Source organism: Erythrolamprus reginae, chromosome 6 (assembly GCF_031021105.1).
Source record: "Erythrolamprus reginae isolate rEryReg1 chromosome 6, rEryReg1.hap1, whole genome shotgun sequence".
NCBI classification, from domain to species: domain Eukaryota; kingdom Metazoa; phylum Chordata; class Lepidosauria; order Squamata; family Dipsadidae; genus Erythrolamprus; species Erythrolamprus reginae.
In genome coordinates this window covers 38,693,202-38,708,230 of record NC_091955.1, presented here as the reverse complement: position 1 = coordinate 38,708,230, position 15,029 = coordinate 38,693,202, and the positions used below count along the sequence as shown (strand labels likewise).

At 47.5% G+C, this 15,029-nt stretch overlaps 1 protein-coding gene across 6 annotated transcripts in view; it reads right to left on the bottom strand.

Moving 5' to 3' along the window:
* ARID2 (AT-rich interaction domain 2) overlaps positions 1–15,029 on the bottom strand; it is a 453,518-nt gene that overhangs the window by 284,909 nt on the left and 153,580 nt on the right. For 5 of the 6 annotated variants that reach the window (XM_070755580.1, XM_070755575.1, XM_070755576.1 and 2 more), the window contains 2 exons: positions 7,320–7,453; positions 6,988–7,206 (listed from right to left, as the gene is read on the bottom strand). In XM_070755580.1, coding sequence (XP_070611681.1) covers positions 6,988–7,206; positions 7,320–7,453 — 353 coding nt within the window. Of the gene's footprint in view, positions 1–6,987; positions 7,207–7,319; positions 7,454–15,029 lie in introns of those variants that run through there. The other variant, XM_070755578.1, reaches the window with a different exon arrangement.

The following is a 15,029-nucleotide window of genomic DNA, read 5'->3' as shown; positions in this document are numbered from 1 at the left end:
CTGTAGCTTAGAGGTTAATTCTCTGCCTTACAAGGTCCCAGTGAGGGTATGGCTAGCTGATGAGGCCAAAATAAGGCCAAAATAAATCTATCCTAGTCTCCTTTAATTTTCAAATTCAGCAAAAACATGTGACACATACAGAATATAGTTTGTCGGCTATAAATAAATTAACTGCCTTGGAAATGGCCCTGGGTTGGGCTGAGAGGCAAAAAATGAGCTGTGATGTTCCTTCAATATAACAGAGTGATCCAACAGAAAAAATATATCAGGGTAATTCGACACAAAAAACATGTACCCCTTCCCTGGTACAGAACTGAAGGGATTGGACAGTAGTCTTCCTTAATTAAAAAAAAATTCAGCAAAAACATGTGATACATACAGAACATAGTTTGTTGGCTATGAATAAATTAACTGCTTTGAAATGGCCCTGGGTTGGGCCTACAGGCAAAAAGGAGCTGTGACGTTCCTTCAATATACCAGGGTGATCCAACAGAAAAAACATATAGTCCCTCCCTGGTACAAAGCTGAAGGGATCACATCTGGTGGCCTAGAGGTTAATTCTCTGCCTTACAAGGCAGAAGAGCTGTTGTACTTACCTGAACGGTCTTCTCAATGCGCCATGTGGAGAGTCCAACGTGGGTTATACTCTAGTCTTATTAGTAGGGACTGAGTTTGAATTTAAATAATTAATTCTGTCCCTCCCCCTGCTTGCCCCAGAGGGCTCAGTTTTAAAATGAAGGTGTAGACATATTCTCTTTTTATAAAAAACTTTATTTGTCACAGGAAAAAAACCAGAACTATAAAAGGAACTGCGACCCTGGGCCAAGAACAAGGCTGGGTGGGTTTTGGACTCTCCACGCAGCGCATTGAGAAGACTGTTCAGGTAAGTACAATGGCTCTTCTCCAATGCACTGCTTAGGAGAGTCCAACGTGGGATATACCCAAGCTATGGAGACAGGGAGGGATCAGGCCTGGTCAGGGGAGCAGAAGGGGCACAGACGCGCTGAAGTATTCTCCTGCCAAAGGCTGCTTCCGCGGAGGCAAAGACATCAAGGTGGTAATGTCTAATGAACGTTGTTGGAGATGACCACATGGCTGCACGACAAATGTCCTCCACTGACGCCTGTGTGTTCCAGGCGGCGGATGTGGCTGCACTTCTTGTGGAGTGTGCTATAATCCCTTGTGGCACCTGCTGGGACCGTACAATATACGCGTCCACTATGCAAGATCTTATCCAACGTACAATTGTTTGGGAGGAGACCTTGAGTCCCTGAGTGGCCGGGAGGAAGGAGACGAACAAGGCTTCAGATTTTCTAATCGGTTGTGTCCTACGAATGTACAGTTTGAGGGCTCGACAGACATCTAGTTTATGCCAGCAGTGTTCCAGAGGGTGAGCGGCTTGGGTGCAGAAGTCCGGAAGTACAACCTCTTAGGAACGGTGAAATGGCGTGTTGACCTTCGGTAGAAGTGCTGGGTCCAGTCACAGGACCACTCTATCGTGGTGGGAAATGCATAAATCCTGCCGTACCGAGAAGACTGATAATTCCGACACCCTTCTGGCTGAAGTAATTGCTACCAGAAGAGCAGTCTTAAATGAGAGTATGCGAAGTGAACTGAGCGCATTGGTTCAAATGTCGGGCCAGTTAATGCCCGAAGGACCAGTGGGAGGTCCCAGGTGGGATACCTGTGCACCACCTGTGGTCTAATGTTAGTAGCACCGTGAAGAAAGTCTCAAATGCAGGGGTGGTGATACAGTGACCTCAAATTGTCCAGGCGGAGTACTGTGGACAATGCTGCTACCTGCTGGCGAAGGGTGTTCAGTGCTAGTCCTTTTTCGAACCCTGCCTGGAGGAAGGACAAGATCTGTTCTAAGGAATCTTGCAATGGGTCCAGGTTCTTTGAAGTACAGAAGGTGTAATATGCTGACCAAGTAGAGTCGTAAATCCTGATCGTTGAAGACCGCTGGGCCGCCTGGATAGTTTCTATTACATTATCAGGTAGGGAGATTGCTCTCAATCGATGCCCCTCAAGTGCCAGACGGTGAGGTGCCACCATTGAGGATGTGGGTGGTGAACCGACCCATGGTGAGGGATACTTGGCTGTCCAGAATCCGCCATGGTTTGGAGACCGATAGATCTTGTAAGTCTGAGAACCACGGACGGCGTGGCCAGTGTGGCGCCACCAGCAACATCTCCGCTCTCTCCGCCAGCAGTTTGTTCACTACCCTTGGGATGAGGGCCGTCTGGGGAAAGGCATAAAGAAGCCTTTCCGGCCAGGGGGAGCGTAGGGCATTGACACCCTCCGCTCCTGTGGACGGGAAGCGTGAGAAGAAGTGGGGAAGCTGTGCATTGTCCTGGGTGGCAAACAGATCCACCTGTGGCGTGCTGAACCGTAGACAGATGTCCTGGAATATATTCAGGTCCAGACGCCATTCCACTGGATCTAATGTTGCCCAGCTCAACCAATCCGCTTGTGTGTTTAGAGTCCCTGCTATGTGCTCTGCCCTCAAGGACTGCAGGTGCTGTTCCGCCCAGGAAACCAGTGTCTCTGCTTCCTTCATGAGGCACTGTGATTTTGTGCCTCCTTGATGGTTCATGTATGCCTGGGTGGCCACATTGTCTGTGAGGATGAGGACTGGACAGCCTGCCACCCGGAGAAGGAACTGGCGTAGGGCTAGTGATACCGCCCTTAACTCCAAGAAGTTGATGCTGTTGTTGGCAAGCTCTTCCGGTGTCCAGCTGCCCTGGGCTATTTGGTGTGCTGTGTGTGCCCCCCAATCTGATAGGCTCGCATCGGTTGTCACAGTAACGCACATCTGTTCTTTGAAGCAGTTGCCCTGGTGGATAGTTGATGTTGTCCACCATTGAAGGGAGTGGTGGACCCTGGGCGGTAATTGAACCAGCTTGTTGGTGTGACTGGTTTTGTTCTTCTGAAATGGCAGGAAGAACCATTGTAGTTGTCGGGGACCACGTCGATACATGATACAAACATGCCTGGATAGTAAGGCCAGTGGTACTTTGCGGTCGTGATGTACTGATTGTACTGTCTCTAGTAAGGATGCTTGACAGTCTGGTGACAGGAAGACATGGCAACTGACTGTATCTATGATCATGCCGAGATGACGAAGCGATGTTGTAGGTGTTAGGTGACTCTTCATGAGATTTATTGAGAATCCATGGGCCTGCAGGGACTGGATGGTGTAGGATAGATCGAACTGTGCTTGTTTGGGCAACCTGGATAGAATAATGATATCGTCTAAGTAGGCTTGGAGTCTTATGGACTGGAGATGTAAATCCGCCATTACGACATCTAGCAACTTAGTAAATATCCTGGGTGCTGAGGATAGCCCGAAGGGCATGGCCCGGTATTGGAAGTGGGTGCCTCCCAGGTGAAACCGTAAGTATCTCCTGTGGTCCGGGTGGATTGGTACATGTAAATACGCCTACTGTAAGTCTATGGAGGTCAGGAGGTCATGCTGACAGATGCAGGCTAGGACGGATTTGAGTGACTACATCTTGAACCTGCGGTACTTTACATAAATGTTCAGTAGCTTTAGATTGAGGATTAAACGATGTCCCCCTGAAGTCTTGGGCACTAGGAAGATGTGTGAATAAAATCCCTTTACCTCCTGGTCCGGAGGTACCGGTTTGATGGCCACGATGTCCAGCAGGTGTTGGACTTCTTGTTGGAGTAGGTCCCATTCCGCTCTGTTGGCGGGGATGGGGCATGTGAAGAACCGGTTGGGCGGGAGGGCAAGGAATTCTAAATGTAGTCCTGTTCGGATGGTGTTTATGGCCCAGCAATCTGAAGATGTCTCTTCCCATTGCGCGAGGAAACCTTGAAGTTTTCCTCCTATGGGAGCGTCTATGAGTCATTTGGATTTCCGAAAGTTTCTGGAGGGTTGACCCCTAAATGGGCGTTTAGGTTGGGTGTATGGATGGTACCCCCCCCCCGCCTTCCTGTCTGGGAAGGGCAGTCTATCCTGTCGATAGTAGCTTTGGCTGTAGGTTCTCTGAGCTTGTGCAAAGGGAGAGGCTGTAGTGGTGTCGTAACGAAAAGTCTGTATGCAGGAATATGGTGCTAGTATTCTATCAGCACGCCTATAAGCCTTAGGGAGGACCTTGTGTTTGTCTTTGTCCTCAACCAATACCGGGTCTAGTGACTTGCCGAATAGTTTCTCCCCGCTGAAGGGGGCCGTCGCAAGTCACCATTTAGATCTTGAATCGGCGTGCCAGCTTTTGAGCCAGAGAAGGCAGCGTGAGGACATAGTGGCCGCCATGGAATGCGCCGCGAACTTAGCGGAGTTCAGTGTTGCGTCTGCGGAAAACTCCACTGCAGCGAGAAGCTTGGTTAAGTCCTGACAGAGTCTAGCGTCCTCTGGGCCCAGTCTGGATTGCATTTCTTTAATCCAAACGATGGATGTGCGGTTAAAAAATGAAGCTGCATGGGCAGCCTGCAATGCCCAGGCTGCTGATTGATGCGATTTGCAGATGAGGGTTTCCGCTTTGCGGTTGTCCGGCTTCAGGCCTTCCATGTCTGCTGGGACTACAGCATTGGAAACAAGATTGGCAACCCGTTGATCAACAGGAGGGAACTGTAGCAATCCTTCAATGTCTGGGCCAAACCCATAAAACCTCTTTTCGATGGAGGAAGGGCCTGGGGCCGTTGTATGGTTCTCCCATGGGCGCTTTATATTATCGATGAAGATTGAAGATGAGGGGATGAAGTCGGATTCCTTTTCTGGTTCAATAAAAAGTCCTGCAGTTAGGTCCAGCCCTACTGATGGGTTGGTAGGCTTGGTAGTGGAACCCAGCCTAGCTGTGGTCTTTGCTTTGTGCAAAAGGGTTTTGGACAGTGGCGGGTTTAAACAAGCCGGTAAAAACCAGTTGCTCAGCCAACGTCTCTTCATCCTCAGAGAACTCGTCCTCTGCCCCACTTTCTTTATCATGTGACGGGGGCTGAGCCCCCAGCGAGTCCTGATAGGAGTAATAGGCATTAGGCATGGGCCATATCTCTGGTTGCTGGCCTTTGGTAGGTGTGGGAGGGCACTGCTGGATGCCAGTGGTGATGCCCTGCAAGTATGCGTTGGCAATCATGTCTTGCACTGTTGGGGAGAGGTGATGCCAAGCGTCAGGGCCCGACCGCAGGCCTGCAGCCATAGGTGTGAAAGAGGCAGATGGCACTGACTTTGTATTCACCAGAGGTGGAGGCTGCAAGCCCGCATCCTGCCCTGGAAAGGTTGTGTGGGTTGAGGGCACCGGCAAGGGGAGTGTCTCTCCACGCTCAGGAGACCAGTCTTCATCTGTGGTCGCAGAAGCGGGCTCTGGTAAGTCCATGGAGGTAGCCATGGGTTGAGGAGGCATGCCCATTTGGGAGGATGGTAGACTCCAAGGCTGTTGAAATTGGTTATGAGGTAGAGCCCAGGTTTTCTTCTGGGCCTGCTCCATCATCTTTTCCAGAGCCTTAATCCTCTTCTCAGCCTCTTTTAAGGATGCTGAGGATTGAGAGGATTTTGACTTTGCCTTAGAAGGAGCCTTGTCCTTGGGCTTAACCACGGTTGGGAGTGGTACAGGTTCCTCTGCCCCCTTGCTGTTGTTTTTTAGTTTCAGCCATTGAAGCAGTCAAGAAAAAGATTTTGAGCACGCACCATCAGCAATGAACACCAGGTGTCGCCTTGCCACAGAGTCTGGCTTTCTTTCACAAGCGTCAGTAGTAAGCCAGGGAGGAAGAAGCAAAGCTCCCGTCTCTTGAGCTGTTGCTGTTTGCAAAAAAAATTCCGACAGCCATTTAAACTTTGCGCCGCTGCACTTGCCGAGCCAATAACGGAAACCAGGAAGCCGGGGATTTCTTAAAAGGTCTCTGGCGGCTCACGCATGCGCCCGCTAGTAATCTGGTTACTATGGCGAGGGTTCTTAAAATGGCGGCTCCCAGGTTGACGAGGGGGACACCATTACAGTGCCGGGTCAATAAAAGGGCGTGGGGAAAAACTGCCAAACATCTGATTGGCACACCGAGAGGCTGCAGCGCGAAAAACAAAGCCGCCAAAGAGCACGCCCTGGACCTCAGCTCCAGGCATTTCGGAGGGGCTGGTTTCGACTGCAGCGGAGAGACAGACCCTCACGGCTGCCTCGGTAAGTCTGGCAATAAAAACGGGTCTTAAAAGGCAATGTCCGCTGAGGACAGGGGCCTGCCCGATGCAGAAACAATCCAGCGTCCTTGAGCCTGGCCCATGGAGGGCGAGGCTCCCGTAACGAAAAAATAACCAGCCAGCTCCTGGGTAGTATCCACTGAGGAAAGGGACCCATATAATCAAAAAACAAGGCGGTTCTTGCTAGTGGACCAGCTAACCAGCCAATTTCTTACAGAAAATATATATATGAGAGTCCAACATGGTGTCAGTCGGAGAGGATAAAATATAACGTCCCTACTCTATGACTGAGTTTTAAAAACTGAGCCCTCTGGGGCAAGCAGGGGGCAGGACAGAATTAATTATTTAAATTCAAACTCAGTCCCCACCAATAAGACTAGAGTATAACCCACGTTGGACTCTCCTAAGCAGCGCATTGGAGAAGTCCCAGGATCAAATCCCAGTAAGGGTATGGCTAGCTGATGAAGCCAGAACAAGGCCGAAATAGCGCTATCCTAGTCTCCCTTAATTTAAAAAAAAAATCAGCAAAAACATGTGATACATACAGAACATAGTTTGTTGGCTATGAATAAATTAAATGCCTTGAAATGGCCCTGGTTTTTCAATGAATAACATTGGCTGATAAAGCAAATAAGGGGGAAGATGTGGTCTTTATGCCACAGATGTCACAAAAAACATCTGGATAAACACTGCTATGAAACATTGTTCTGATGTGGCAGGGCTTGTTATGTATAAAATTAGTTAATAGCTTAAAAGGAAGATTGATTTTCAGCACTTGAAAAATTATATTTTACACTAGTACATTTATCTTTAAAGAATTATGCAAATTAGAAACTTACTGTCATCAAATACCCCAGCATTAGCAAGTAATAAAGTGATGATTTTAGGGTCCTTTTCAAGCTGCATAACATGTTTGCTTTCATTTGACAGAAGAGTGCACACATTAATAGCGAAGTCCACTTCATTTGGAAGTCCAGATAACAGAGAAAGCACCAATTTATTATAATCATTTGGCGAATTAAAGTCCATAGATAGCCCATAACTTTGTCGAAGAAAATCTATTCATAAAGGCAAAAATACAGATTAATAACAATTCATCTATAGGTCATTGTGCAATTCTTCCCAAAGAAATTCAAAATAAATGGTATTGTTAATTAGCTGTAAGATTTACCTGACACACTGTGCTGCTGGTAATTATAGGAACATGGAATTGCACCTATAGGTAATTGTGGTTTTGGATTGCCTGGCTGTACCTCATCATCATCCTCTCCAAAATGATGTACTTTCTCGTATTTTTCCAGATAACTAAAATTGAAAGTAACTCTTTTTAGTATACATGTAATATAAGAAAGTGTTAAAATGCTTATCAAAATAAATTGTAATTTATGTTTTTAGTTCAATCAAATTGATTTGACAGTCTTCTCAGATTATTGATCTTCAATTTTTTTTTTAAAAAAACCTCCATAAAAGCTTTTATATAGATCCATGATGGCAAACCTATGGCACACGTACCACAGGTGGCATGCAGAGTCCCCTCTGTGGGCATATGAGTCTTCACCTCAACTCAGCTGCACCGTGCAAGCACATGTGCCTCCTGTCGGCCAGCTGGTTTTTGGATCTTTGCTATGCATGTAGGGGGTACATGCAAGGGGTATCATACACACATGTGGGGGAGCATGCAGGGGGATCACACATGCATATGAAGGTAACAGGGTCACACGCAAATGCACGGTAACAGGGTCACACACAAATGCGTGGGTTCGTGGGTCATGTGAACATGCACAGGGACGAGGTGCACATGAGGGTCAAGCAAGCATGCACGGGGGATGTGAGGGGTGCACACACACATTCCATTATTGCGCTTTCGGCATCCAGCAACAAAAAGGTTAGCCATCACTGATATAGATAATCCTACATTATATTTTCATTCCACTGCAGTTCAACTTGAAAATATGCTTCAAATCCAAATTCACAGAATATTATAGTAATTTTAATAAAACATACCTATACCAATCTTGTCTTTTATAAAAATGTGTCTCTTGCAGTAGTCTAGTCTGGGGGTCGCAAACCCACGTGTCCAGAGACACATATGGCTCTTTCATCCCCCTGTTGCCCTTTTATGGCAGAGGGGTGAAAGACCTGTCGCCCTGTCATGGCGGAGGTGATGGCTGGAGTCTTAGTGCATGAGTAAAGAACCCCTGAACTTGCCTTTATGCAAAACAGCATTCTGACTTTGTTGTGTTACATTTGCAGTTGCTGCCTCCATGGCCTGCCCGCTGCTATTGCAGCGCCTTGTGTAGCACAGTGAAATTAAGCGTGCCTCATTAATAGGAGAGTTGGGGTCCCCTCCTCCTGGAGCCCATTATGACTTGGAGTCACAATGTGACCCTGTGTCATCATCTTCCTCTTACCTCCCGGATATCAGAGAGAGGGGGCAAGAGGGGGGCAAGGGAGAGAAACAGTGAGAGAATTGGAAAGAGAGAGCGAAACAGAGAGGGAGAGGAATAGAGGGAGCGGTAAGGGATATACGTTGTGTATTTTAAAGATGAAATGTGTCTGAAATTACTGAAAGTAGTTTTGCCATTTTGCTCATCAACTCATTGAGAGAGGGGGGAGAGAGGTAGGGAAACAGATTGAAAAAAAGAGAGAGGGGAAAGACAGAGAGACAAGATACACAGGGAGTGGGAGGGGAAGAGAAGGAGGGAGGGAGAAGACAGAGAAGACAGAGTGTAAGGAAGGGAAAGAGAGAACCAGAGAGAGGGGGAAGAAGAGAGGGAGGGGGGGAGGGGGAGGAAAAGAGAAAAAGGGAGGGAAGGAGAAAAAAGACAGAGATAGACAGAGAGAGATAGAGAGAAAAAAGAGAAAAAAGATATTTTTATAGAACCATAAATACGTTGAGGCCTTTGAGGCAAGTGGCTGGGAGGTGAGGCTGGGTTGTGACAAGAGGTGGCTGGGAGAGGGGTTAGGTGGGTATTGCAAATAATTTAACCATCTGTTATCTGCTCCAATGACCGGCTGCAGAGGAATGGCTTGACTGTCATGTGATTGGGTGGGAGTGATTGACAGTGAGTTGGCCACACCCACCCAGGTTTTGTGGCTCCTGAGTGTTTTCTTTTCTGTGAGAAATGGGTCCAAATTTTAAAATATTCATGAACTGGGAGAACCATGTTAACAAGGTTAATCAATTAATAGGCATAGCAACTAAGTCAGCCAATAGGAACTGTACAGAGAATTAAAACTGAAAACTTAAGCTTGAGGCTGCACATGGCCAATCCACTCTGTGCTATGTTCTCTGTGTTCATCTGCCGCTGGAAATGAAACCATTTGTAACTGTTGCTAATTGAATAAATAATCTATGTGTGGTATTGTGTATACAATATATTATTATATTTGTATATTACTGTATATTACTATATTTATAAAGACGTTAATGAATCCAGTTAAATCAGTTATCTGTGTGTGCTTCTGGTTTTGACTTTTATGCAACAAACTCTGATACAAATGGCTCTTTGAGTGTTTAAGGTTGCAGACCCCTGCTCTAGTCAATGAGAAGTTTGTCTGCATCTCTGTATCTCTCTCCCCCCCCCCATCTATCTACGAAAAACACTCATGCAGCATCACATCTCCAGAACCACAAAGCCTACAAACTTAAAATTTGGCACATATGTTCCTCTTGGCTTCTAGGAGCTTGCTTAGAAAGGATTTTTCAAAATGACAATCATAGCATTAGTATTTCTTATATATTATTATTAACACACTCTAATGCTAAGGAGTTAGATGTTCTATACTCCCTCCCCACTTGAAAAGAACTCTGTTCAAACTGCCATTTGGGCATGATCAGCACAAGACTCATCCGGCCTGTGGCCTGGGAGTTTGGAGAGGATCAATGGGGCCAGACTGAGGAGAGAAGGGGTTAGGAGAGGATCAGTGGGGCCAATCTGAGGGAGAGAAGTGGGATAGGAGAGGAGAGACCTCTATGGGACAAGCCTGAAGAGAGAAGGGGAGAGGCTGATTGTAACTATTAATTTTCAAACTGCAAGTGTCGATTTATCAAGCCCGATCGCATAGTTTCGTAGCAGAGCATAGGTATTCAGTTAGTTTAACATATACACTGCCAATCATGGTCATAACTTTTAAACATAATCTTTGCTCTTAAAATTGCAAGCCGCAAAGCAATAGCTGGTTCGCTGACTTGTTATTTGGTTCCCTAGTAATGGAGGACCAGTCATGAAGCTGGTAGTATCCATGAGACCTAGAGACACTTGATATTTTCCAGTGTTTCTTTCAGGGCAGTGAAAGTATTTGTGAAAATGGAAGCAATGTTTGGTGGCAGTAGATTGACTATTTTAAAAAAAAATGATGGGCATATATGTTGTTACGCTGGCCTGCTCTTCCAGAAAAAGAACTTTAATTTAGACTAATGATTCCAATCTTCAAATAATTAAGGAAGAGATTGGAGTCTTTGAAGAATACTATTTCCTGAGTTTAGAATGAAGCATCATGTAGAGTTTTATAAAATGGCACCCCATTCAAGTCAGATTTGAAGGTTCCCTAAGTAAACTTGCCTAGACATTACGATCAAAAAGAGTTATTGAATAGAAAAGAACATATGTAGATAAGAGGATTCTAATTTAGGATTCTTCCTTAAATTCCACAGAGAAATTTATTTCTATAGTTGCCTATTAAATTCGAATATATGGAAGTTTTCAAAATGAACATTTTCACTGTTAAATATAACTGATGAAAACCAGTGATTTCTTTCACTGATTAATTTTACAGAGTCGTAAGTAAATCTTTAAGGAAACTTCTAGTAATAAAAATAATGCATTGAAAAAAGAAATTTCTAAAATTTAAAGTTTTGAATATAAGCTAAGTAAGCATGAATTGGTAGATCATACTTTTGTCAGTAATCTTAAGAAACCCTTGTAATGGGAAACCTGTACCTCTGTTGAAACTTGTGCTTTAGCAGCTAGAAGATAAGATAAGGGATAGGTAGGTAGGTAGGAAGGAAGGAGTAGGACATGTATCGGGAAATGTGATTAGTTTTGTAACCCACCACCAGATTAGCAGGTGGGAATGGCAGGTCTCTGGATAAGATATATAAACCTGCATTTCACCTCTGCATGATGTGCATCCTCAGGGTGACACCGCACTTGGCCAGCCTCTTGGGGCAGTAGAGAGATTGCTGCGCCCAAATAAACCTTGTTTCCTTACTCCAAAGCCTTGTTTGGTTGATTATTTCTTTCAGAGATTTTGAGCGAACAAACTGGTGTCAGAAGTGGGTTCCGGATTCAATTGTCTGCTCCCGACAGGAACCAATGGTGCACCTTGCCGATTTTGGCAATCGGACTCTTTGACGGGGGAGGACAGTGGACTCCGGTAAGAACCGTTGTACATACCTGAACGGTCTTCTCGATGCACTGGAAGGAGAGTCCAACATGGGTAATTCACCAATCTTATTGGTAGAGACTGAGTTAATTTAAATATTTAAATATGAGGTAGTCACCGCCCCTTAGCAGCCCCCAATACCTCAGTTTTAAAAACGAAGCCAGTTTAAGGATAACCTGTTTATTGAACAATAACCATATAACCTCATAACTGTGTAACTTGAATCCCCAACTCCGGCGACCTGGCGAAACAACCATGCCGGGTGGGTTTGGACTCTCCTTCCAGTGCATCGAGAAGACCGTTCAGGTATGTACAACGGTTCTTCTCCACTGCATCTGGAAGGAGAGTCCAACATGGGATATGCCAAAGATTACTGCCCATGGGAGGGAAAAGGCTGAGCTACGGTCGCAGGAGTTGAACACACTTGCTGCAAAACCCGTCTCCCAAACGCAGCTTCCGCCGAAGCTAGTGAGTCCAGTTTGTAATGGCGTATAAAGGTGGTAGGAGACGCCCACGTAGCCGCCCTGCAAATGTCCTTTATGGACGCCTGAGTCCTCCAAGCCACCGAAGTGGCTGCACTTCTAGTGGAATGCGCTGTTACCCCGGTTGGTGGTACTTGAGACCGAGCTTTGTAAGCTTCCTCAATACAATCCCTCAGCCAGCGACTGATGGACCTAGCTGATACTGCCAGACCCATTGATCGCTGGCCAAAGGACACAAACAGCCGCTCAGATTTCCTGAAATGTCCAGTCCGTCTGATGTAGATTTTCAAGGCCCTCCGAACATCTACCTTGTGCCATCTCAGCTCGAGAGGGTGCTGTCCATGTGTGCAAAAGTCTGGCAACACTAATTCTTGAGCCCTGTGGAACCCAGAGTTAACCTTGGGAATAAATGTAGGGTCTAACCTCAAAACCACCCGATCAGGGTGGAATACACACAAATCTGCACGCGTAGACAGGGCCGACAGCTCCGACACTCGGCGTGCCGACGTAATTGCCACTAAAAAGGCAGTCTTTAAGGAGAGCAATCGTACTGGGATCGTCCTCATTGGCTCGAAAGGAGGGGCTGTCAACGCCTTGAGTACCAGGGAGAGGTCCCACGTCGGGAATCTGTGTACTGGAGGCGCATGGGTGTTAATCGCGCCCTTAATAAAATCCCTAATCCAAGGATCTTGCGCCAGGGAGCGAGCGTGGGGTACTCGGATGATGGTCGCCAGAGCAGCTAAATGCCTTTTCAATGTATTTGGGGCTAACCCTTTCTCTACCCCTGACTGTAGGAATCGTAAGATTGACACAACCGAAGCCTCCCCCGGATTAAGGTGGTGGTTCGAACAAAACCTACAGAAGGCCGCCCATGTGGCCTGGTAGAGTCTTACCGTTGATGGGCGACGTGCTGCCTGTATGGTGGATATAACCTCGTCTGGCAAGGCTTGCTGTCTCAGACCCGCCCTTTCAAGTGCCAGGCGGTCAGTTTGAACCACTGAGGGTCCGGATGGCAAACTGACCCCTGAACTAACACTACCTCGGGATCTGGAATCCTCCACGGGGGAGACACCGACAGGGCTACTAGGTCTGCAAACCAAGGCCGTCTCGGCCAATAGGGAGCTACCATTGTCATCTCCACCCCCTCCCGAATTGTCTTGTCTAATATCCTTTGAATGAGACACATCGGGGGGAAGGCATACAGTAACCCTTGGGGCCATGGTGACCATAGGGCGTTGACCCCTTCCGCCCCTGGCGTCGGAAACCGGGAGAAAAACCTCTGTAATTGGGTGTTTGCTGGGGTTGCGAAGAGGTCCACCAATGGAAGACCAAATCGTAGCACTATCTGCTTGAAGAGTGCCGGGTCCAGTTGCCACTCCGAAGGATCCAGAGTGGCCCTGCTCAGCCAGTCCGCTTGCACATTGCTGGTCCCGGCAATATGCTCCGCCGTCAGAGAGGCCAGATGAGACTCGGCCCAATCGAAGAGATCCGTGGCTTGAACCATGAGACGATGAGATCTCGTACCTCCTTGATGGTTCAGGTGGGCTTTTGTGGCCACGTTGTCCGTCAAAACCATGACATGTCTGTCTTGAACCCAGGGAGCGAAGGCCTGAAGGGCTAAGAAAACCGCTCTGAGTTCGAGAACGTTGATATTGACCTGGGTTAAGTCCTCCTGAGACCACAGGCCCTGAGCTATATGAGGACCCATATGGGCGCCCCAGCCCGACAAGCTCGCGTCTGTTGTGATAATCACACGCTCGTGGCTGTGAAGAGGAGAACCCTGGATCAACGCTGGGGACAACCACCATGCCAGCGACTGTTTGACTGAAGCCGGGAGTCTCACCTTCCGGTGCGAGTGACTCACCTTGTCCCTCTGGGCCGGAAGGAGGAACCATTGGAGGCCCCTCATGTGATGACGAGCCCATGGCACAATCCCTATGGATGAGACCATAGTCCCTAGTACCTTGGACAACGTTGCCAACGGTGTCTGCCTTTGTCGTCGAAGGCTGGTTATCAATCTCCAGATATTGAGTACCCTCTCTGGTGTTAGGGAAACCGTGTCCTTTGCGGTGTCTATGATGGAGCCCAGATGTTGGATTGAGGTGGTAGGATGAAGATGGCTCTTCTCCACGTTGACCGTGTACCCATGCCTCTCCAGAGTTTCCCGTGTGAGCGCCAGATGGTGTTGCGCTTGGCCCATAGACTTGGACATAACGATTATGTCGTCCAAGTACGCCATAACCCTTATGGACTGGGCCCTTAGATGTGCTGTCAGAATGTCCATCAGCTTCGTAAATGTACGGGGTGCCGAAGACAGGCCGAACGGCATGGCACGGTACTGGTAGTGGACCCCATTGAGACAAAACCTGAGGTAGCGACGATGTGCTGGCCAAACCGGAACATGCTGGTAAGCCTCTTTGAGGTCGATAGAGGTGAGGAAATCGTTGTGCCGAACAGAGGCCAAGATCGATTGTAGGGAGTGCATGCGAAATCTGCAATACCGAATGAAGGTATTCAGGAGTTTCAGGTTTAGGATCATCCTGAACCCCCCTGATGACTTCGGCACTAGGAACACAATGGAATAGAACCCTGTGCCCTTGGCATGCTCGGGCACCGTCTCTATCGCTTGAATTTTGAGAAGATGAGTTATCTCCAGTTGTAGATGACATTTTTTGGTTGGGTCTCGCGTTAGCGGACAAGTGACAAATCGGTTTGGCGGGGGCTGCAGGAACTCCAGGCGCAGGCCTCGCGATATCGTTGCTATAGCCCATTTGTCGGAGGAGGTATTCCTCCAGGAGGCACTGAATCTTTGAAGTTTGCCTCCTATGGGCTGAGAGGCAGCCAAGTCATTTTGTGCGCCTGAAGCCCCTTTGGTTCCCTCGGAAAGGGCGCCGGGACTGCTGGTATCCTCTGGGCCTATCCTGAAAGGCCGCACAGTCTCCCCTAAAGGTGGGTTGGCCATACTGACTTTGAGAGAATGGCCTATTCTGACCTGCCGAAGAAGAAGGGTC